General features: G+C 41.0%; 1 protein-coding gene across 8 annotated transcripts in view; it reads left to right on the forward strand.

The window, feature by feature from the left end:
- LOC129251244 (host cell factor-like) overlaps positions 1-25,087 on the forward strand; it is a 149,947-nt gene that overhangs the window by 77,952 nt on the left and 46,908 nt on the right. For 5 of the 8 annotated variants that reach the window (XM_054890604.1, XM_054890602.1, XM_054890599.1 and 2 more), the window contains 8 exons: positions 660-901; positions 980-1,156; positions 1,224-1,533; positions 1,598-1,809; positions 1,870-2,058; positions 2,099-2,262; positions 2,514-5,081; positions 5,144-5,281. In XM_054890604.1, the coding sequence (XP_054746579.1) occupies positions 739-901; positions 980-1,156; positions 1,224-1,533; positions 1,598-1,809; positions 1,870-2,058; positions 2,099-2,262; positions 2,514-5,081; positions 5,144-5,266 (3,906 nt within the window). In that variant the 5' untranslated portion in view covers positions 660-738 and the 3' untranslated portion in view covers positions 5,267-5,281. The remainder of the gene's footprint in view (positions 1-659; positions 902-979; positions 1,157-1,223; positions 1,534-1,597; positions 1,810-1,869; positions 2,059-2,098; positions 2,263-2,513; positions 5,082-5,143; positions 5,282-25,087) is intronic. The other 3 variants (XM_054890605.1, XM_054890606.1, XM_054890607.1) reach the window with 3 other exon arrangements.

Here is a 25,087-nt window from a genome sequence, read left to right on the forward strand (position 1 = left end):
TTAAATTCCAATCGGCAGGCATGCTTTCATCCGACCATATTTTGCATGGAAGCTGATGCATGCAATTTACCAGCTCATCGCCGCCATGTTTGAATAGCTCAGCCGGCAGTCCGTCGGCGCCCGCGGCTTTGTTGTTCTTTAGCCGTGTTATCGCTATTCTCACCTCGTCATCGGGTCGTTTACGACAGTACCGACAAGCGTCTGATGCGAGTATAACTCGCTCCGCAATCATCCTTAGGTCTACATAATAGGAGTGAAAGAAGTATTTGAAAGAATTCGTTTCAAGGCGACACCAGTTGCTCTTCGTATATAATTTCCGTAAAATCCTTCAAATTATCGGCTACGTCGGATTTAGCAATACGAACGTTACGAATTTCGGAAATGACGTACGAATTCCGAAATACGATACGAGGGGAGCGTACCGAATCTACGATTAGTGGCAAAATCAAAAGTGCAATTGGGGATAAAAAATTTATGCTTTTCTTCTTATAGTTGGTAATTTTCTATTTATAGTTGGTAATTTTATAATATAATTCATATATGAACTGATTGTTTCCATATAAATCAAGTATTAAATTCACAATGCAATTCAGATTGTAATTTTGTGCATTCTTTGAATTTTATTTTTAAATAATTAAATTTTATATATTCTTTCACAGAAAGTCCACTATATTATGTTTTAAAGAAGAAACAGCTTAGAAGTCAAATCATTTATTTAAGCATTATTAAATTCAAAGGATGGAGGCTTCTGACTTTATAAGCCCTAGCGGTGCGACAACTGCAAATACTTCTGAAATCGGGACAGTACAGCAAGATACGTCTGTAGTTAGAAACCGTGGTAACATTAATGGTGTACCCTTCGGTAACATGGAAGTTGAAATGGAGAATTATATTGAAGAGAGTGAGGAACTTTTCATTCAAAATTATTATGCAAAAATAAAAATTAGAAATGATACATCGAAAATAAATACGGTTTCAGGTACAATTATAAGTAACAATAACTCCAGTAGGTTCCGTTGGAAACGCCTATGTAATCCATCTGGACCGCAACCACGTCCACGACATGGACATCGTGCTATCAACATAAAGGAACTGATGGTTGTTTTTGGAGGGGGCAATGAGGGTATTGTAGATGAACTTCATGTTTATAACTCTGGTAGGTGAATGGAAATGGACCAACATGTGAGGCGTATTCAAAATAATGAAAATACTTAACGTTTTAGTTACCAATCAGTGGTTTGTACCAGCCATGCGTGGTGAGGTGCCACCTGGCTGCGCTGCGTATGGCTTTGTTGTCGTTGGTACGCGGATGTTTGTGTTCGGCGGCATGATAGAGTACGGAAAATATTCAAATGAACTCTATGAGTTGCAAGCTACAAAATGGGAATGGCGCAAAATGCATCCTGAATTGCCCGAGAATGGATCGGCGCCGTGTCCTCGCTTGGGACACAGTTTCACAATTGTGGGTGAACGTATATTTCTTTTCGGTGGATTAGCTAACGAATCTGATGATCCCAAAAATAATATACCCAAGTGAGTTAACTTTATAACTAAACTGTTTTCATTTCTATAACATCTCTGTTGCGTCCTAATTTAGATATCTAAACGATTTGTATATTTTGGAAACTCGTGGAGTACATAGTCACAATGGAAAGTGGATCATGCCAAAAACTTACGGAGAAAGTCCGCCACCTCGCGAGTCACATACAGGTGTAGCTTTTACGAGTAAAAATGCAAATAAGCTAAATTTATTAATATATGGGGGAATGAGTGGTTGTCGGTTGGGCGATCTATGGCTTTTGGATGTTGGTAAGTATATTTCATTTTAACTTAGCGAAACAATACTGATCTATTTTTGACGATAAATAGATTCTATGACTTGGTCGAAGCCGCGAACACGTGGGCATGCACCGCTGCCTAGATCTCTACATAGTGCCACAATGATTTGTAATAAAATGTATGTGTTTGGTGGTTGGGTACCTTTACTCATGAACGACTCGAAAGCAACAACTGAAAGAGAATGGAAATGCACAAATACGCTTGCAGTTTTAGATTTAGGTAATAAATAAATTTTCATATTTTTTTAATAGTATATTAGAACATAACACAGATTCAATGACATGGGAAAACGTAACAGTTGACACAGTGGATGAAGATGTACCCAGAGCTCGAGCTGGGCACTGTGCAGTGGGGATTCAAAGTCGTTTATATGTGTGGTCCGGTCGTGATGGCTATCGTAAAGCATGGAACAACCAGGTCAGGGTGAGCTCAATACTGTATTTGATGTTATTTTTGCAAATAAGCCGTCTACCTTTGTGCTTGTGCCAGCTGACAGCTTTTTCTTCATAATTTAATATACTTATAGTATACATTAATATACCCAAGATATAAGTAGTGACTATCCCAGCACATATAATTCACTTAGTTACTATAGGATTTTCAAGCAGTCTCATTTATAGAACATACATTATGCCTTTGGGTGAGTCTTTTATATTTTTATATTTAATTTTTAGGTTTGCTGTAAAGATCTTTGGTATCTAGAAGTAACTAAGCCACTCTATGCAGTGAAAGTTGGTTTGGTTCGTGCTTCTACTCATGCTTTAGAATTATGTTGGACCACTACTACTTTTGCAGCTGCTTATGAGTTACAAACCCATAAAATTGAACCAACCACAATGCCGGCCAAGGTTGTAATACCTTCAATTACTCCCAGTGCCCCATCAATGTCAGTTTCTACGAATCAGTTAACCACTAATGGTGTGACCAGCTCTATTTTTCCCACCCCAGTATTGACTTCGGCATCTACAAAACAGCAAAAGATACACAATTCAACCCTCCCAACACTGAATTCGCAACAATCTTCTCCAAAAGTGACCAGCAATACTATAATACATCAACAGCAACAATCTCATTTACAGGGTGCGACAATTTATATAGCGCAACAACAAACGCCTCAAGCCCAACAACAAATCGGCCAAATTATTGCGAAAACATCTGCTCCGAATATGGCAGAGAATACAATATCAGCAGCACGCATAATAAACGCCACATCTCCAACATTAGTAAATTCTAGCACACCGGTTAGTGCCGGTACCAGTGGTGTTATATCAGCACCTTTGGTAAATGTGTCTCAGCAACAAACGTCTGTCTCAATAATGAATAGTAACATAACTACTATACTGCAGAAGTTCCGACCAAGTACAGTGGTTTCCCGGTCTACTGCAGTAACAACACCAGTTAATACAGGAACTATCGGTATATCTTCTACACAGGCGAGTACTGGAGGTGCGAGCGTACGTGTTTTAAGTGCTGCAGGCATTCCAATAACAACAACAGCTCCAACTAACAGTGTCCGAATTGTATCAGGGAATACGGGCCAGACTTTACGTTTAGCTACCACCCAAACCACGGCCAATACAAATAACATATTAAAACCGACACAAAACACAGGAACTACAATCACTGGACAATCACAAAGCAGTTCAGTTACGAATACGGGAACTTCAATAGCTACTGCCACAACGATAGGTGGCAAACAATATATCATACAAAAACCGTTAACAACATTAGGCTCAAATGTACAATTTCAATTAGTAAAAACCAGTTCTGGTGGCGTTGCTGTGCAAACATTACCAAAAATTAATTTAAGTTTATCTAAGAACACCGGAACTTCGGGAGCATTTTCTGCAGTTTCGAGTCAACAGGCTTCGGCTGGAGGACAAATACTGACAGCAACACATGTAGTTGGTACAAGTTCGGGTTCACAACCTCAACAACAGTACATTGCCGCAGTCGGCACTTCAACCGTAAATTGTAGTGCATCTGCTGCCGGTACAGTCTCTAGCGGTCAACAAAAACCTCTAGTGTCCGGAAATCTTGTTAAACTGGTTTCCCCACATACCGTTAGTGGAGGAAAATTGATAATGAAAAATTCGAATATCCTGCAGGTAGGAAAAGTTGCTTCGACTGTTGGTGGCAAGCCAGCATTTGTTATCACTAACAAGCAGGGCCAACAATTAACAAATCAACAGATTATAATAGTAACCACTGGAGCCGGTTTACGAACAATACCCGCATCGAGTGTTATGACACAAGCTGGCGCTGGTAGCATTGTTTCAATAGTGGGCTCGACATCGACCACGGCCACTGTTGCAGCATCTAGAAATGTTGTAGCTACTCAGACGGGTGTCAAAATGATTCGCGGAGTCACTAGTACAACCGGACGACCTATTACACTAACACTACCTTCAACTACGCAGTTAGCTCAGCAGCAACATTTAACCAGTCAACAACATCAGCAAAAAATAAATGTCCCATCTGGAAATATTCAGCAAAAAACTATAACGCTTGGTGGTAAAGCAGTAACAGTACAAATGGCTTCTAACCCTAATATGACTGGAGTAACTAAAACTGTTACGATTGTAGGATCGAACTGTGGACATACTCAGCCACAAACTATTGTTCCCAGCGGTGTCGCAGGCAATACAGGCAGTAAACTAGTTATGTTGCCTTCAAATCCAACTGCATGTAATAAAAAGGGTTTCGTAAATATTTTAAATGCCAGTGGTACTAATAATACCTGTGGGAATACACTACAGCGAGCGATAACATTAACATCGAATTCCATTTTAGCTGGAGCTAATTCTCAAGTTACTATCGCAACGCACATCAGTAATAATGGGATAAATGATTCTGCTGCTGCTTTGGCATCATTGACAGATCCTACTTATACTGACGGTGACACTATAGACGATATTATCGAGCAGTTGGATGGTGCTTCAGATTCGTTAGAACTAAAAGAGTTCGCTGAATGTGAAGATATTGATGATGAGATAGCAATTATACTAGCACCAGTGACGACAAACGGGGGCAGAGGTATTAATGAACAAAAACGTAATTGTCATTATAACAATTATAAACTATGTCAACTAATGGAAATTGATTTTACGATCGATGGCATCAACTCGGCGCTTGAGCCCTATTCAAAAAAAGCAAATTTTAACAGCAAAAGTAAAACTACTATCTGCCGAAAAGATGGCGGCATACGAGAGTCAAGCTATGAACATGACAATGCCACATTTGTAAGTATTGAGAAATTGTCAACGTAGATTGTATTTGAAAGTGCTTATTCTTATTTATACAGCATAAATCGTCGATCCGCCCGATTGTTTCTAATGCCTTATTAGTGCAGCCGCAGTCTTCCTACATACAATCCGCATCTAATAAAACCGAAGCTGCTAGCACCCCAGCTATTTTGTTCGCATAACGTCTTACAACACAGGTACGTTCCTAAGTCAAAATATTGTAAATAATGAAGGCGAAATTCTCGAGTCGAACTTTATAACCTGCGCACATTTTAATTTGCGTTAGAATCAAACTTGTTTTAATCGAACAAACTCTTAGACAGCTTGTAACGTCAGAGGGGTGGATGGAAATTTGGTCTTATATATATTTATATATATATATATAATTGGCGCGTACACCCCTTTGGGTGTTTGGCCGAGCTCCTCCTACTTGTGTTGTGCGTCTTGATGTTGTTCCACAAATGGAGGGACCTACAGTTTCAAGTGAGTGTGGCGCAGCCCTTTTATTATTTTTTTTTTTTGTTTACGAAAGTTTTATTTATTTTTTTGGTTCATTATTTGTACCAAGCTTGAGTGATTTTGCTCTATTTATAACAGAGTTATCACCAAGGTATTTGGTAGGTGGGCCGAAAATGGGTGCCGAAAATAGTGCAGTGTTCAGTGGAATTTGGCTATAATGATTGGAAATAAAATACGATTATGTTGAATAAATTCTTTTGTCTTTATTTCGTAATGTGTGTGTTGTTGAACAAAGATCCAGAGAAGAGAAACAAAAGAAAAAAGTACGAATAATGATAGTGGAATAGAATCATATGCGATAATTGAAAGCTGAAACAGTACTATAAGAATTGAGACTTACATTGTCTTAACTAATTAATACTTCTACCATGTGAATATGTTGCAATAAGAAACTTGCCCGTTCCAATACACTGAAATTCATTAAATTTTTAATCGTGCGCTCGAACGGGCAAAAATTTACTTATCTCATCATTCCGAGCATTTTGCCACAAAATAAAGAGAGTATTGTGTAGGGGCCGGTGGAAATTCCAGATAAATGTTGTTGTAAGAGCTTACTAAGCCCTGTCAGTGCAATGTAGTCACAGGTCGTCTGCGTCTAACTCATCCAATGAGACCCAGAAAGCATAGTGTTTCGACGGGTTAGGTCCAGAGAGAGAGAGACAGGGGTGTTAGGTGAGTAGTTATAATAGGACCTGGGAAGAGATGGTCAGTATATTGTGGTGTGCATTCACCTGCTAGAGGTATATTGTGTATGTCGGGGTCGATTTTGGATAGGTAGGAGTCTAGTCTCTTACAGTATCCTGAACCCAACTGGGTCAAAGTTACACGGGTCTCGCGAGGGTGTTGCTGCAATAGGCGGTGCTTGGGCTTCGATAACTGCATTCAGAGGTCGGGAGTTTAGGAAGGTGGTAAGTGTTCCCCAATGTATGCCATTTACTGTTTGTCTATATACGTTCCATTCCAGTAGTTGTAAATGTATTTTGTACTGGATCTCGTCAGTGTAGTTGAAGGGAATTGTTGGTTTGCGCCACCAGATCGGCGCAGGGTAGCTTATAATCGCCCGGCTAATTACTTTAAATGTCGCCAGCGTCATTTTTTTGTCTTTGCCCCAAGTACTGACGAGAAGTGATTTGAAGACTCTTTTGTTTTTGGATCCTTTTGATCTTTGTAGATTTTGGATCTTAGTAGCAATTGCGGTAGTATGCTCAGAAAAGGACAGCAAACTATCACATGTGACCCCCTAAATTTTGGAATTGTTTACTTTTGAACTGTAGTTTTGATCTCCTTCGGTTCGGGAAAGTTAGAGATTCCGAGAGAAATAGCGAGAAAGTCTAATGAGATAATCGTTCGCTTTGGAACACAAGCCATCGATGTCATTGCCCGACGCCATTATTGACCAATCGTCAGCATATGACCTTCTGGTGGCTGGCGGAGCTTCGAGATATATTAGGTTGGAAAATAAGTCCGTAGCGTTTTTACCGAAGACTTATTTCCGTTGCATTCTTCGGATGAAAATCTGGCTGAAAACTCGGCTTTGGCGTATCTCCTGGAGCCATCCACTTCTTTCTTTGCTTCATATTGATGTATAGCGCGTTGTTTATGACTGCGTATTGCTCGATGGGGGGCGAGATGCTGAGAAGCAATTTGAAGTCGAGTTTCTTTGTTTTTTTTCATTGAGCTCGTGAGGCGCCCGGGCTTCCAATTTTTCTGTAAATGCCATTGAATAAAGGTGATTGAGACTCGTTTTATAATCGCAGTTAATTTTTTCCGCCAATTCACGAGTAGTTTGGTGACCTTTCTCCTTCAAAAGGGATCTGAGATGTTTTTCATCGAATTCAGGAGGCGTATTAGTGTGGCACATGTCATCGACATCAAAGTACCCATGTTCAACTTTGCAAACCATTTGCGTGCTGTAGACTTGCTTATGATACCTTCTTCATACGCGTCGCAAATGTCCCGGGTTGCTTCGGCAGCTTTTTGACCTCGATCAAAAGCAAAGAAGAGCAGGTGTCGAAAATATTGATTTTTGCCTCCCGGGTATTCCATTTCTAAGCCTCAAAACTATGTAATAAAAAATTAAATAACTAAAAACTTACAATTAACATAGTTTTGTAGAGCAGAAAGAGTTCTATCAAATGAAAAACAAATAGCAAACAAATCGTTTTAAATAAAAGAAAATATAAGAACGCTTTTAACATATTCCTCAACCCAATAGATTTATGTATTTGAAATTAATTATCGTTTGTTTACGTTCATAGTATTATTATTTTTCTTACATACCGATAATTTTCTTTTTTCAAATATTTTTATTTCTCATGCACATGTCCCATGAAAATTTCTTAAGCTTCTACTAAAGTAGAACTAAATTAAATGCCATTTGGCGTAGTAGTAAGCTTATGCTGAACTTGCCACTGAAGGACAAAATAATAAAATTGCGATATTTTCACCAGTTCCGGCTTATTAATCAAATTATGAGGAAATTCAAAATTACGATTTTATTGGGCATATGCATTCCATATATGTATAATAATTATGAAATGTAGTCAAGCTCGGCTTAACTGACATGTATTCGCTATACCTGAGAATGATAGACTACAATATTGTAAAGAATAAGACATAAAGTAAGTGGAATGCCAAGCAGGACAGAGTAAATAGTACATACAGAGTTTTGCTACTTTCTGCACTGACGCCATTCGATTATCAAATTCGGCAAAAACAAAATAGATGCATCACCACCTTCTATATTCTCTACATCGTGCGTTATACCCAGCTTTATGCAACTACAAGTTTTGAAACTGCTAGTAAAAGATTAGCATACGTTGCTGTATATTTTATTTTAAATGGTTTTTCAAAAGTGACGCCTAGATGTCAGTAGAGAATAATTCCTAGACCGTACCTTTTTGTGTCATCTTTGGCATTTGTCAAGTAAGAAAATATATAATTGTACACGATAGAACAACTCGTTTAAATTATGGAAACGTATTACGAAAATGATTGAAATGAAACAAGGTGATGCACTATCCTCTCCCATATTCTATTTGATGCTGCATTTTGTTATAAAAGAAGTCGACAAAGGTGGTACATTACTAATTAAAACAACGCAAATATGTGCCTATGCAGACGATATCGCCATTCTTTCAAAGAACACGAACGACTTAAGGGGTAACACCACTGTACACGCGTAAAATAAACACGATTTTTAAAGAATTTTTTTGTATAGAAGGAAAGGGAAAACAATCACTCTGATTTGGGAAGTTATTACTTATATACTAAAATACAAAACTACAAAGTTTGATCGAAAAATTTTACAAAATGGCGGCATAGGAGACATTTTTGTAATATGGTTTCTCTTGAAAGAGCTCCGCGGCACGCAGCACAGAGGGTGCAAATTTTAATCTGGAACAAAGAAACATTTTTTTTCTTAATCTAGATAAGAATAGCTAGAGAAACACGTAGGGGATTTAAAAAATATTTATTTTTGTGGAATTAGCAAGCATTTGAAGGAAAAAACTCTATTTTGGACTAAAAAAACGGCACTTAAATAATTATAACAATCGTTTCAATTAATCTATCGAAAATCCCCTACGCTCTTCTCTTAAGAAGGTTATTATACAGACGTAGTGAAAAACCTGATTAAAAATATTTAAAATTGTTTGAGTTATGCTGCGTGCCAATTTCAGAAAACGTGTTTTGAGAAAAACGTGTTTTGAGAAAAACGTGTTTTGAGAAAATCGTGTTTTGAGAAAAACGTGTTTTGAGAAAAACGCGTTTAAGGTTTGGAAATTTGGAGAAGTCGTTAGGTAGCAGTCACTAACGCTTGGTTAAAAGCTTAAAATATTTATGAAATAAACTTCGGTAACGTACAAAACTTTTTGTTCTCTATTTTAAAAGGTTCAAAGATTCTTTTAAGCTTATAAAAAAAAATCAATTTTTTGAAATTCGAAAATGAAAATTAATGACAGTGCGCTTATTGCTAACCTCGAAAGGAAAATTTTAAGGAAAGAATTAGGTACAGCTCGGAATTGAACGAACTTATCCAAGACGAGACGCAGCGTATGCGGTGGCTAGGTCACGTGCTCCGTATGCCTGCTGAATCCGCTGTAAAGAAAGCCATGACTGGAAAGATAATTCATACGAAGGCTAAGAGAAGACCGAGAAACCGATGGATAGACGCGAAGCGATCTCACAGCAATGGGAATTCGCAACTACGAAGGAAAAGCAAGCAATAGAACACTTTGGAGGAGTTTTGTGAAAGAAGCTTTGACGCACATCGCGTTGTAATGCTGTGAATGATTATGAAAATGATTGATCTTTAAGAACAACGTCGCAATTCGTGGTACTTTTTTTATTTATTTATTCCAGTATACAGAGATCAGACTAATACAATTAATTAAATTTTACAAACCGATTAAGCTTAAATAATAGTATTAAAACCGCCTTAGACGAATGTGTTGGTGCTTGACTACCATTCGGAATTCACAGAAAGAACGTAGGTTCGAATCTCGGTGATACACCAAAGTTAAGAAAAAGTTTTATTCTAAAAACGGTCGCCCCTCGACAGGCAATGGTAAACCTTCGAGTGTATTTCTGCCATGAAAAACTCCTCATAAAAATATCTGCCGTTCGGAGTCGGCTTGAAACTGTAGGTCCCTCCATTTGTGAAACAACATCAAGACGCACACCACAAATAGGAGGAGGAGTTCGGCCAAACACCCAAAAAGGGTGTACGCGCTAATTATATATATACATACTAGCGAAAACCCGCCCGTTCCGCTGGTCGTCTTTAAAAAAATCTTCTTCTTCTTAATTGGCGCGATAACCGCTTACGCGATTTTGGCCGAGATTAACAGTGCGCGCCAGTCGTTTCTTTCTCGTGCTAACCGGCGCCAGTTGGACACACCAAGTGAAGCCAAGTCCTTTTCCACCTGATCTTTCCAACGCAGCCGCCCTCTTCCTCTGCTACCACCAGCTGGTACCGCATCGAATACTTTCAAAGCCGGAGCGTTTGTATCCATTCGGACAACATGACCCAGCCAACGAAGCCGCTGGATCTTTATTCGCTGCGCTATGCCTATGTCGTCGTAAAGCTCATACAGCTCATCGTTCCATCGTCTGCGATATTCGCCGTTGCCAACGTGCAAAGGTCCAAAAATCTTACGCAGAATCTTTCTCTCGAACACTCCAAGCGTCGCTTCATCGGATGTTGTCATCGTCCAAGCTTCTGCGCCATACGTTAGGACGGGCATGATGAGAGTCTTGTAGAGTGTTAATTTTGTTCGTCGAGAGAGGACTTTACTGCTCAATTGCCTACTTAGTCCAAAGTAGCACTTGTTGGCAAGAGAGATTCTACGTTGGATTTCAAGGCTGACATTGTTATCGGTGTTAATGCTGGTTCCTAAATAAACGAAGTCTTTTACAACCTCAAAATTATAACTGTCAACAGTGACGTGGGTGCCGATACGCGAGTGCGCCGACTGTTTGTTTGAAGACAGGAGGTACTTCGTTTTGTCCTCGTTCACCACCAAATCCATTCGCTTTGCCTCTTTATCCAGTTTGGAGAAGGCAGAACTAACAGCGCGGTTGTTAAGGCCGATGATGTCAATATCATCGGAATACGCCAACAATTGTATTTTTCAATTGTTTTTTCGGGCTCGCCGGAATCCGATTTCTTCTTCGGCGGCGGTACGTAGGGAACGAGGAATGTTGCTCCATTGCTCGCGCATGCCGGTGTGTTGGGCAGTGCTCTCCGAGAGCAGGAGTGAGAGTCGAGTGGCGAATCTTCTGGCTGTCTGTTGTGATTGCAGCTTTTCGATGTCGAACATTCTTTGCGTAGGTAGATGTACGGTTTTTGCTGCACAGAGGCGTGTGCGCAGTTTGGCTGCAACAAGGTAATGATCCGAGTCGATGTTGGGTCCTCGGATCGTACGTACATCTAATACACTAGAAGCGTGTCTTCCATCTCCCCGTCCATCGCATCTCTTGGATGGCAGTGATGTCAGCCTTTACTCTCACGAGGACATCAACCAGCCGGGCAGAGGCACCTTCCCCATTAAGGGACCGGACATTCCAGGTGCATGCCCTCAAATCGTATTCCTTATTTCGTTTGCAGGGGTCGTCATCAGTGTTGGAAGTTCTCATCCGAGGCTTTGTTGCTGTTTTCATTGGGGGGGGGGCTTTTTAAGTGGCGGGTCCCAAACCCAGCGCACAACCAGCTATGCTGGGATGCTTCGCCTTCTCACTTTAGCTCACTCCCGAACGGGTGTTCGGAAGCTAACCAGAGGATACGTGGGCTAATCCCGGACGTTGTGAGCTGCTTGAACCATATGTAGAAGAATCGTCCTGGCCACTCCCAAGTGAATGGCGATCAGTAACTTTCCCCACTTGCGTGGACTTCTACACATGGAACCATCCTCCAAATAACAAAAAAATCTAGATTAATTAATTAAATTAACCCGAAAAATACTGTGTGTTTTTATAAAAACTCTCGCGCATGAAAAATAATGAAAGAAGTTTTAAATAGTAGTAGCAATTAAAAAAAGTTTGATGTGATTTACTTTATTACTTTTTTTATTGTAATGCTCTTTGGTATACATTGTGTAAAATAAGTACCCAGAATTAAAAAAAAACACATTTTTTCATATTATTCATCATTATTTGTTGGATCTCCTTCAAAATAGGCTCCTTTTGAGCCGATACAAATATTCCAACGAACAACCCAGTCATCCATGGCCCGCTGGTAGGCCGGCGCCGGGATGGCCTTCAGCTCCTTTAGCGAATTTTTTTTAATGTCTTCAATCGACTCAAAACGCCTTCCCCGAAGTAGCAATTTTAGTTTTGGGAAGAGAAAAAAGTCACAGGGTGCGAGATCTGGCGAATACGGTGGCTGTTCGATAGTATTTATTAAGTTTTTGGTCTTGTATTCGCGTACAATCAAGGCTCGGTGCGATGGCGCGTTGTCGTCGTGCAGAATCCACGAATTGTCCTTCCACATTTCGGGCCGTTTACGGCGAATGGCTTCACGTAAACGCCTTAAAACGGATAAATAATATTCCTTATTAACCGTTTGGCCCTCTGGAAGGAACTCAGAGTGCACCACGCCTTGGTAATCAAAGAAAACCGTGAGCATAACCTTCACTTTTGACCGGCTTTGGCGTGGTTTTTTTTGGATACGGCTCGTTCTCGAAGCGCCATTCAGACGATTGCTGACTGGTTTGCATATCGTACTCGTAGACCCATGTCTCATCACCAGTTATTATGCGTTTCATGAACGTAGGGTCCGTATTAGCTCGGGAAACCATGTCTTCAGAGACCTCCTTCCGATGCTCTTTTTGCAAAAAATTGAGTAAAATTCGCCAAGTAAACAAAAGATCAACTCACTTTGACTGCAGAATAAAACACACTAAGTAATAGATCCCGTTCTAATAAGGCTTGTGCATTCAAGGACATGCGTACCAACATGAAAAAACCAAATTTGAAGTGTCAGGTATTCCCGGGAGAGTTTAAATTATAAATTCCGGGTACTTATTTAACACAATGTACAATATTCTTCGTTTTTCCATGCGTTGTTGAAGAAATGAACAATACCGATGGCTTACCAACTCTTGAGCATCAAACATAAAGTTGGCCATGAGAAACACATGGGTATTCTAAATCAATACCACAAATTGATAAAGTTTGGCCTTGTGATTTATTAATAGTAATCGCGAATGCAAGGCGAAAAGGAAATTGAAGACGTTTGAATTCAAACGGCATATCCGATGGTATCATTGGTATTCGCGGTATTAACGCGTCTTCACCAGGGTATTTTCCATGTTTCTCAACATAATAATGGGTGCTCCTATTTTCAAGTTTAGCATGTGCATAGATGCGCTCCCCTTTACACATAAACAACAACATCAATCGTATGCTACATACACTTCGTCGTGTACGAAAAAGCGGAGAAGGAGAAGAGAACTGTTCTATTCCCCTCCGCTTTAACCCAGCTATGTGTTCAGGTGCAAATGACTTTTTTGCGTGAAGTCTGATATAAAATAAGTTCTATTTACTCTTCTTAAATTTATATAAACTTTTCCAGGCGAAATAAAAAAACTGACATGTATTTGCTTCAACCGTATATTTGTGAGTACACAGGTAATACGTAAATATATGAATGATATAGGTAATATCTCATATTAGCATAACCTTTCTGCAAAAAATTAAGGAATCGATCACCAATCACGCCGGCAATGATACAATGAATTTTTCACTATAACTGACTTCAGATTAACGTTTATATAATAAGCGTATATGTAACATTTTAAATTTTTTTTTTTTAATTTTTAATAATGAGTGGTCTTCCTCTTTCTCTTCCTCTTCCATCTCCAGCTCCATCTCCTTTATTTATCCCGGCAGTAAAAATTACTTCACTTAAAAGCTTTCATCAACAGCTTCCATTTGATATCCATATTGTACAAACACATCCAAGGGTACCTTGGTCCAACTTTTCGGCTATATCTCGAGACCCTGGTCACTCAGAGATCTAAGAAATACTCTGTATTAAAGCACTCATCAGTAGCTTTGATTTGATACCCACAATGTAAAAACACATCCTAGGGTTGCCCGGGTCCTCGTATTGGCCTTAGGCAGCGCCACCTGGTGGCGAGTGGAATCAATAAGCATATTACACTAACCTTCACCGTGGAAAAATATATATATATAAGATTGTCAAAAAAGTCTTGCGGTATTTCCGCAAGCTTGTCTTTGCAAGCGCGTAGTTCTAGTTGTATTCGTCGCTTTTTGGAAAGCTCTTTTCACGTGCTAACACGTGTTTGATTAATTGTTGTTTGCTTTTAGTCGTTCGTAAGTTATAGCGTCGCAAACATGGAGCAAAATAAAGAGAAAATACGGCATATTTTACAGTACTACTACGATAAAGGCAAAAATGCCTCTCATGGTGCCAATAAAATTTGTGCAGTTTATGGACCCGATACAGTTTCCATTTCCACCGCACAACGATGGTTTCAACGTTTTCGTTCTGGTGCAGAGGTGATCGAAGATGCGCCACGGTCCGGAAGGCCTGTCGTCGAAAATTGCGCTAAAATCGCTGGTCGAAAGCGGTGAAGCTGCCCAGACGGTGGCCAAGCCTGGATTGACGGCCAGGAAGGTTTTCTGTGTGTTTGGTGGGATTGGCAGGGAATCATCCACTATGAGCTGCTCCCCTATGGCCAAACGCTCAATCCGGACCTTTACTGCCAACAACTGGACCGCTTGAATGCAGCACTCATGAAGAAGAGGCCATCTTTGATCAACAGAGGCCGAATTGTCCTCCATCAGGACAACGCCAGGCCACACACATCTTTGGTGACGCGCCAGAAGCTCCGGGAGCTCGGATGGGAGGTTCTTTTGCATCCACCGTATAGTCCGGATCTCGCACCAAGTGATTACCACCTATTTCTGTCCATGGCGAACGAGCTTGGTAGTCGGAAGTTGTCCACAAGAGAGCCCTGTGAAAATTGGCTCTCCGAGTTTTTTGACAGTAGGGAAGCGGGCTTCTATAAGAGGAGCATTATGAAGTTGGCATCTCGTTGGGAACTCGTCATCGAACAAAACGGCGCATGTTTAACTTAAATCGCATTATTATAACCAATTTTATGAACAATTGAAAATTCAATAAAAATACCGCAAGACTTTTTTGACAACCTTATATATACCAAATTTCATAATAATCGGCCCAGACACACACGACCAAAATGTATTCAATTCTAATGAATGCTATGTGCGGTAGAAAAAATACGTGCGGAAAATAGCAAAAACACACTCACTTAACCGACGCACCGCACACACACGCCTTATCGGATTTCAACCAAACTTCACAGAAACCTTTGCCAAAGCAGCACCAACAATGTGTGAAACTTTCATTGTTTTCCTTACACGCGTTGCTGAGATTACCGGAGACAAATGCACACTTTTTTTCGGCTTAATTTATATATATATAGATATATATATGACATAATCGGGCACATCGCATATTAGGCTCATTAATTCAATTATTGGTTTTGTTAGTTGAATGAACAAAGACTATGGGGCGAGATGTGAGCTTGGAAGAGATTGGTCACCCCATTGCAGTTAATGTTGCCCTTGATAACATTATACATTAAATAAAAATTATTGAGAAGTACATTCTCCTATCAGACAATGACCGTAGGCCTAAACTTTCCGTATACTGATATGATGAGGAGCACCATGGCCAGTCAGTCTTATTCAAAGCGAATTAGGCAAAAAATTTTTGTTCTTTTTCGATTATCTTAGAAAGGAGTTTATTTATTTTATTTAAATCAATGGTAACAACCTTACTGACAAGATTTACAGGATAAAATATTTAGTTTATTTGAAAAATAATACGGCACAATAAGTGACTTAAATAGAGTCTTTGGCATCACAGAATCAAGATCAAGATTCCTAGGAAACCGATTAAGCTTTACAAGTCCTCTTGATATTTCTTCAGCTCGCACTCTACGTAAGCGTGTTGGTGGTTTGATGTCCAATAATGTAAATTTGGTTCTAAATTTAGTCACAATATTCGAGCTATCCGCTTCAGTAGGTCGATTAAACTCACCATAAAATGGAAGAAGCGCGCGATAAAATTTTATAATAAAATTCAATGATTTGCAAGCGTTGTTCGTTTGTAAGACGATTCATGGTTAAATTATAGACCAAACTGAAGATTTTTGACAGTGAAACAAAACACGAAACGTGCGTAGCTAAAAAATCACCCGTTAGAGTCCTTGGCATCGCAGAATCAAGATCAAGGCTTCTAGAAAGCTGATTAAGCTTTACAAGTCGTCTTGTAAGAGGGGAAAAATTATGGTAATCAGATCTGAGAGCTTCAACAAAAAAAGAGAGCGAAGTACTCTATTAGGAACATTGAAACTTATTTGGCAGAGTAGATCTAAACAGTCAATGGTACCAGATTTTATATGGGATCTCAAGTGATAAAATATTGATAAGCATGCACCTAGCACCGTAAGATGGCAAGGGACTATCAAAGTGTAAAGGTTGAAGAGCAAAACGGAGAAACTTGCGTTGAACTCTTTCAATTCTAAGAGAATGTGAGGAATACATCGTGTTCCAGATGACGGAGCATTCTCCAACTTCGCACAGACTAAGGCATTATATAAATTTTTCTAGTGTATGGGTCTTTAAAATCACTAGCGTAGCGTCGTAAAAAAGCTAAGTTGGCATATGCCTTCGAAATAATAAAGTTAGTATGGATAATGAACGTAAAACAGAAATCAAAAATAACACCAAGACCAGAAATTTTATTGACAGAGACAAGAGTTATATTTAAAACATAATAAGTTGACGAAAGGAGATTCATGGACTTGGAAAACGTGAGTAGTATTAAGACATAGTTTGCTTTGTAGAGCCCAATCATTCAGAGCATTCAAGTGTTCTTGTAATAACAAGGTATCTGATGGAGAGGACATTCTGCGAAAAAGTTTCAATTTGTCAAAGAGTTAATATTTCGAATACTTGAAACACCGACCACCATGATAAACGGAAAGTATAAACAAGATAGGACCGAGAAAGCTACCTTGTGGTGCTCCAGAAGTTGACATATGGAATTTAGTATTCCCCATTTCAAACCATTTGAAGGTATGATTTCAGCCATAAAATGAAAGCTGAGTGGAAGCCTAGATTTTCAGGTTTCCAAATGCTTTCGAAAAATTGGTGTATATGGTGTCAACCTACTCTTAAATCAGAGACATAGAACTCAGAAGAAGCAGCTTAATTTGCAACAGTAGACCACCAAAAAACCCATGCTGACTAGGATCAATTAAGCCTTTGATAGAAAATGGTAAGAAGTCGATAATTTAGATATAAGTATAGGCCTATAATTTGTTACTTCATTTATTACCAGCTTTGAGGATTTGAGATGGACGCCAACTTCAAACGGTCAATAAAAACGGCAGTAGATAGTGAAATATTGAAGATATAGCTTAATGGTGAACAAAGTGAATAAGTACAGTTTTTAAGTAAAAAAGATGATATTCCATCAGTGTCAGGAGAATTGGAGAAATTGTAAAGATGAAATACCACTAATAATATTTTGTTCAGATATTGTAACCAAAGTCCAAGGTTTTGTGTGCATCAACACAGAAATCATAGTATATTAGGTGTTTTCTAAGTCCATGACATAATTGAATTTGAAAAAGTCAACAAAAAGTTTTATGGAGTCAGCCAAACTCTGTATAAAAGTGTCATTAAGTGTAAATCACTGTGGTTGGAATATTAAAACACCTCTTTTTCGAATTGATGTATTTCCAGAAAAGGTTTGGGGTTCCTTTTAAGAGACATTATATGACTCAGAAACAGTGTGTTTTCTGTCGGTTCGGACGTGTTTTTTTTGTCGCTCTGTGATTTTTGGTTAAATTTATATATCGCTCAAAATAATGAGTATGTGCACTACTTGTATATCCTATAGTGCGCTTAGGGAAAAACTATAAATGCGATCTCGGACTTGGAATGCTGTTAGTGAAGGTGTTATTGCTCAACCAGTATTAATGCAAACGAACACTCACTCACGCTCTGTACCTGTACGATCTAGTGATGCTGTTGACATTCACGTTGCTGATAAAATCTCATAAACGCATTGTGTTTCTGATGCGCGGTGTAATAATATCGGTTTGTCAACTTCTCTTCTTCTTAATTGGCGCTATAACCGCTTACGCGATTTTGGCCGAGTTTAACAGTGCGCGCCAGTCGTTTCTTTCTCGTGCTAACCGGCGCCAGTTGGACACACCAAGTGAAGCCAAGTCCTTTTCCACCTGATCTTTCCAACGCAGCCGCCCTCTTCCTCTGCTACCACCAGCTGGTACCGCATCGAATACTTTCAAAGCCGGAGCGTTTGTATCCATTCGGACAACATGACCCAGCCAACGAAGCCGCTGGATCTTTATTCGCTGCGCTATGCCTATGTCGTCGTAAAGCTCATACAGCTCATCGTTCCATCGTCTGCGATATTCGCCGTTGCCAACGTGCAAAGGTCCAAAAATCTTACGCAGAATCTTTCTCTCGAACACTCCAAGCGTCGCTTCATCGGATGTTGTCATCGTCCAAGCTTCTGCGCCATACGTTAGGACGGGCATGATGAGAGTCTTGTAGAGTGTTAATTTTGTTCGTCGAGAGAGGACTTTACTGCTCAATTGCCTACTTAGTCCAAAGTAGCACTTGTTGGCAAGAGAGATTCTACGTTGGATTTCAAGGCTGACATTGTTATCGGTGTTAATGCTGGTTCCTAAATAAACGAAGTCTTTTACAACCTCGAAATTATAACTGTCAACAGTGAAGTGGGTGCCGATACGCGAGTGCGCCGACTGTTTGTTTGAAGACAGGAGGTACTTCGTTTTGTCCTCGTTCACCACCAGACCCATTCGCTTTGCCTCTCTGTAGCGATCCCACATGGCTCGCGTTGCGCCCGATCGCAGCGTGGCTCTATAGGCGGCATCCTTTCTTTCTGCGGCAGCATGACATTCCTCGTCGTACCAATTGTTTTTTCGGGCTCGCCGGAATCCGATTTCTTCTTCGGCGGCGGTACGTAGAGAACGAGAAATGTTGCTCCATTGTTCGTGGATGCCGGTTTGTTGGGCAGTACTCTCTGAGAGCAGGAGTGAGAGTCGAGTGTCGAATCTTCTGGCTGTCTGTTGTGATTGCAACTTTTCGATGTCGAACATTCTTTGCGTAGGTAGATGCACGTTTTTTGCTGCACAGAGGCGTGTGCGCAGTTTGGCTGCAACAAGGTAATGATCCGAGTCGATGTTGGGTCCTCGGATCCATCCTCGGGTCCATTCGCTTTGCCTCTTTATCCAGTTTGGAGAAGGCAGAACTAACAGCGCGGTTGTTAAGGCCGATGATGTCAATATCATCGGCATACGCCAGCAATTGTACGCTCTTATAAAAAATTGTGCCTGAGCGATTAAGTTCTGCGGCTCGTACGATGCTCTCCAACATCAGGTTAAAGAAGTCACACGACAGCGAGTCACCCTGTCTGAAACCTCGTTTGGTATCAAACGGCTCGCAGAGGTCCTTCCCAATTCTGACGGCGCTGCTGGTGTTGAGCAACGTCATCTTACATAGCCGTTTTAGTTTTGTGGGGATACCAAATTCAGACATCGCGGCATACAGGTAACTCCTTTCCGTACTGTCGAATGCAGCTTTGAAGTCGACGAAAAGATGGTGTGTGTCGATTCTCCTTTCATGGGTCTTTTCCAAGATTTGGCGTATTGTGAATATTTGGTCGATGGTGGACTTTCCAGGTCTGAAGCCACACTGATAAGGTCCAATCAGTTGTTTGACGGTGGGCTTCAGTCTTTCACACAATACGCTCGCTAGAACCTTATAGGCGATATTTAGAAGACTAATCCCGCGGTAATTGGCACAAATTGCAGGATCGCCCTTCTTATGGGTTGGGCAGAGCACACTTAAATTCCAATCGGCAGGCATGCTTTCGTCCGATCATATTTTGCATAGGAGCTGATGCATGCACCTTACCAGCTCCTCGCCGCCATGTTTGAATAGCTCAGCTGGCAGTCCGTCGGCGCCCGCGGCTTTGTTGTTCTTTAGCCGCTTTATCGCTATTCTCACCTCGTCATGATCGGGTAGCGGAACGACAATTCCGTCGTCAACGATTGGGGTATCGGGATCTTCACTTTCTCGCCGACATGCGCAGCTGTCACTGTTTAATAGGTTCGAGAAGTGTTCCCTCTATAATTTAAGATTGCTCTGTACGTCAGTCACCAGTTCGCCGTCTTTGTTCTTACAGGAATACGCCCCGGTCTTAAAACCTTCTGTAAGCCTCCGAACTTTCTGGTAGAATTTTCGGGCGTTGTTCCTATTGGCCAGCATCTCAAGCTCTTCGCACTCACGTATTTCGGCCTCTCGTTTCTTCTTTCGGATAATACGTCTCTCTTCCTTTTTCAGCTCTCTGTAGCGATCCCACATGGCTCGCGTTGCGCCCGATCGCAGCGTGGCTCTATAGGCGGCATCCTTTCTTTCTGCGGCAGCATGACATTCCTCGTCGTACCAATTGTTTTTTCGGGCTCGCCGGAATCCGATTTCTTCTTCGGCGGCGGTACGAAGAGAACGAGAAATGTTGCTCCATTGTTCGTGGATGCCGGTTTGTTGGGCAGCACTCTCTGAGAGCAGGAGTGAGAGTCGAGTGTCGAATCTTCTGGCTGTCTGTTGTGATTGCAACTTTTCGATGTCGAACATTCTTTGCGTAGGTAGATGCACGTTTTTTGCTGCACAGAGGCGTGTGCGCAGTTTGGCTGCAACAAGGTAATGATCCGAGTCGATGTTGGGTCCTCGGATCGTACGTACATCTAATACACTAGAAGCGTGTCTTCCAACCCCCCGTCCATCGCATCTCTTGGATGGCAGTGATGTCAGCCTTTACTCTCACGAGGACATCAACCAGCCGGGCAGAGGCACCCTCCCCATTAAGGGACCGGACATTCCAGGTGCATGCCCTCGAATCATAATCCTTAGTTCGTTTGCAGGGGTCGTCATCAGTATAGGGAGGTCTCATCCGAGGCTTTTTTAAACTTTTCATTTGGGGCGGTTTTTAAGTGGCGGGTCCCAAACCCAACGCACAACCAGCTTTCCTGGAATGTTTCGCCTTCTCACGTTAGCTCGGATGTTCGGAAGCTACCCAGAGGATACGTGGGCTAATCCCGGCCGTTGTGAGCTGCTTGAACCATATGCAGAAGAATCGTCCTGGCCATTCCCAAGTGAATGGCGATCAGTAACTTTCCCCACTTGCGAGGACTTCTACACATGGAACCATCCTCCACTACTCCTAGTAATAATACTGAGTATTCTGCCGTTGATGTTTCTGTTCTTTCGCCTACCGCAACAAATATTGGTTCTATCAGGTTAGATCATAGGTAGGTAGGGTGGTTGTCGTAAGACACGCTTAGACCTTCGGCAGGTCCATTGTGATACCACTGGAGCTTATCCTTACTCTACGTGTTCCCTTTCAAACCATCCGGTTGCTTTAATAAACGAGCAGAGTTTCGTTAGCTTTAGATGGGCTATATCCGCTACATCGGTTAGAAATGCTGTATCGAGGGTGCGCAGCCTTCTCCTAGCTAGGCTTTCACACTCACATAAAAGGGGTCTGACTGTTTCCTCTTCTTCTGTATTAAGACAGCTTCTACAGAAATCGAAGTAAGGGAGTCCTAACCTTCTAGCGTGGCTGCCTATTAAACAATGACCAGTTAAAACACTTATCATTTTTTCTTATAGATTCTGTGTTGAATCTTAGCAAGATCTTCGATCGACCGCTGTTCCAGTTCGGCCATGTCTGTCTGCTTAGTTCGCATGTTGTGAGGTTTTGCCAGATTGTATTTACCTTTTTGATGGTTTCCCTGTCTATAAGTAATTTACAAGTGGCTATGGGCATGGGTATCAGCGCCTTATCCGGTTCGAGATCGAGCGTTGTACCGGTTCTTGCAAGTTCATCCGCCTTACAATTTTCTGCAATGTTCCTGTGGCCTGGTACCCAGATAAGGTGCACCTTGTAGCACTTAGATACGTCATCTAGTAGTTTAAAACATTCTAGAACGGTTTTTGACGAGTGTGTTTTTGATTCCAGAGCTTTTATTGCTGCTTGACTGTCCGAGTAAATGAAGACTTCATTTGTGAATAATACTCTCGTTTTTATTTCTTTAAGCCCCTCTTTTATGGCAGTGACTTCCGCCTGAAATACACTGCAATGATCAGGTAAGCGAAATGATTGGCATACTCCGAGTTTGTCGGAGTAGACCCCTCCACCTACTTTGTTGTCCAGTTTTGAGCCATCTGTGTAGATGTTTAAGTCATTTATCTTAACAATGAGCCCGTTATCCCATTCCTCTTTGGAAGGAAATACTGTGACAAAGGATTTATCGAAATTGATGTCCTTGGTCCTACAGAAATCCGTTGTGCTGGGAATGCAGGGGAATTGTTCTAAAATTGAGGAGTGCCCTCTTTGGTAGGTTCTGAGTAGGCCGATTTCTCTTAGTCTGAGAGTTGCTTTGGCAGCTGTTTGCTTACCGTACTGCTCTATTGGTAAAATTTTAAGCATAATATTTAGTGCATCCGTGGGTGTGGTTCTGAGGGCCCCGCAGATGCAAAGACTGGCCATTCTTTGTACGTGTGCCATGGTTCTTTTGATGTACAATTTATCTAAATCCGTATGTTAGGATCGGTCTGACAATTGCCGTGTAAAGCCAGTATACGATAGATGGGGAGCGACCCCAACTTAGTCCTATTAGCTGTTTACAAGAGTATAGTGCTATTATCGCCCTTTTTACTCTATCTTCGACATTTGCCTTCCAAGTTAGCTTTCGGTCTAGTATTAGACCTGAGTAGCGGGCCTCATCACTAAATCACAGTGCCGTTCCACCCAGGGTCGGAGGAGCTATATTTGGAATTTTATGCTTTCTGGTAAATAGGATGAGTTCAGTTTTATTAGGGTTGACTCTTAGCCCATTTGCTTTTGACCAGTTTTCAACCATGTTTAGTAAATCTTGCATGACTTTTCGAAGTGTAATGGGAAATTTCCCTCTTACTAATAGGTCTATGAATAAGTTCGTGCGGTTTTTTTCGAAATTTGAATTTCGGATCATTCCCATGACTTTTTAACGTTTGGAAATGGTTGATTCATCAACTCCCAAAGTTTTTGCAACCTCTTCTTGCGTTTGAGCCGGATCTTGATCGAGCAATTCCTCCAATTCGGTATCCATGAACTTTGGCGGCGCGGCCAAAATCACCACTTTTAAAGCGTGCAAACCACTTCTGGCACGTTCGCTCAGCTAGAGCATGCTCACCATAAACTTCCACCAAGATACGATGACTTTCGGCTGCTTTTTTCTTCATATTAAAATAATGAAGAAGAATTCCCCGCAAAAACACATTATTTGGCACTAAATTCGACATTTTCAAGTGTGGTAAAAATATTGTTGTTTACGCTTCAAATAAAAAACTTATACTGACGTTTGTGCCTTACGACAGTAGCTCTCCAATGAATGTTTGGAAATGTGGATCGATGGAATAATAATCAAGTTACGCCATCTGTTGTAAAACCGCACGAACTTATCCATAGACCTATTACCATTGCAACATCGTCCGCATATGCTACGACGTGTAGTCCTCTCTCCTAGGCTCTTTAGCAAGGAGTTTAGTGCCAGCACCCATAGGAGTGGGGACAGCACACCGCCTTGAGGTGTTCCTCTGCTAACTTTTTTCTTGATCTCTGAGGCCCCTAGGGTTGCGATCACAAATCTGCTCAAGAGCATGTTTTTGATGAACTCAACCAGAGCGCCAGAGATCCCGAAATCCGTCAGTGCCTTTATTATGGTATCCGGTAGGATGTTGTTGAATGCGCTCTCGAAATCTAGAAAGGCTACCAGTGTGAATTCTTTATTATTTGGTTTCCCTTTCCCTCTTTATTGATTTCCCTTTACAGTACGCATGTTGTGAGATGCTGAGCTTATTAGGGCTGATGTTAGCCTTAATATGCTCTTCTAAAATTCTTTCTAATGTTTTTAGCAGAAAGGAGGATAGGCTAATTGGCCTGAAATCCTTAGGTGTTGTGTGTGAACTTTTTCCCGCTTTAGGGATAAAAACCACTTTTACTTCTTTCCATACTGATGGGACACTTTTCAGTTTCAGAGCAGCCTTAAATATGGCCGTCAGCAACTCCATGATGTAGTTGGGTAAATGTTGTATTTAGGCCGGGAATAATCCATCTGGGCCCGGTGATTTAAATGGTTTGAACGTGTTCACTGCCCAGGTTATCCTAGTTTCAGTGATTATTTCTTCAATGTCAGAGTTTGGTCTTTCTGTACCATTGTTGTTTAACACGTTAGATGATTCGCTGCTGGGAAAGTGTGCGTCCACTAGCAACTTCAGAATTTCGTCACTCGAAGTAGTCCAACTCCTGTCCGGTTTTTGGAGGTATCCGGTGGTATAGTGTTTTTTGAAAGGATTTTACGCAGTCTGGAGGCCTCTGTAGTTCCTTCGATTTCTCCACGGAACGTTCTCCAACCAGACCGTTTCGCTTTCCTAACTTCTTTTTTGTAAATTTTTAGCTTACTGTAGTAGCAGTCCCAGTCTTTACTCTCTCGTGTCGCTTTCGCTCTATTAAACTGTCTTCTGCTGTCGTTTCTTAGTGTAGACAGGTCTTCTGACCACCAGGGCGGCTTTTTCTTCCTCTTATACTTAATTAAGGGGCAAGCCTTGTTTAGCGCAGTTCTACAGACCTCCGTAAGGATTTGTACGTGTTCGTTCAATGATTCTCTGTCTTCAATAGTAATATTTTGGGAATTTGGAAGTCTTTCCTTAAGTTCCCGTTTATATATATGCCAGTTGGTCTTTTTCAAGTTCCTGCTGGCGGGCGGGGCCCGTGAGTTGTTTCCCCCAAATTTTATTCCTATATAGCGATGATCGGAGTAAGAGTGTTC

The sequence above is a fragment of the Anastrepha obliqua genome, unplaced genomic scaffold (genome assembly GCF_027943255.1).
Source record: "Anastrepha obliqua isolate idAnaObli1 unplaced genomic scaffold, idAnaObli1_1.0 ptg000009l, whole genome shotgun sequence".
NCBI lineage: Eukaryota > Metazoa > Arthropoda > Insecta > Diptera > Tephritidae > Anastrepha > Anastrepha obliqua.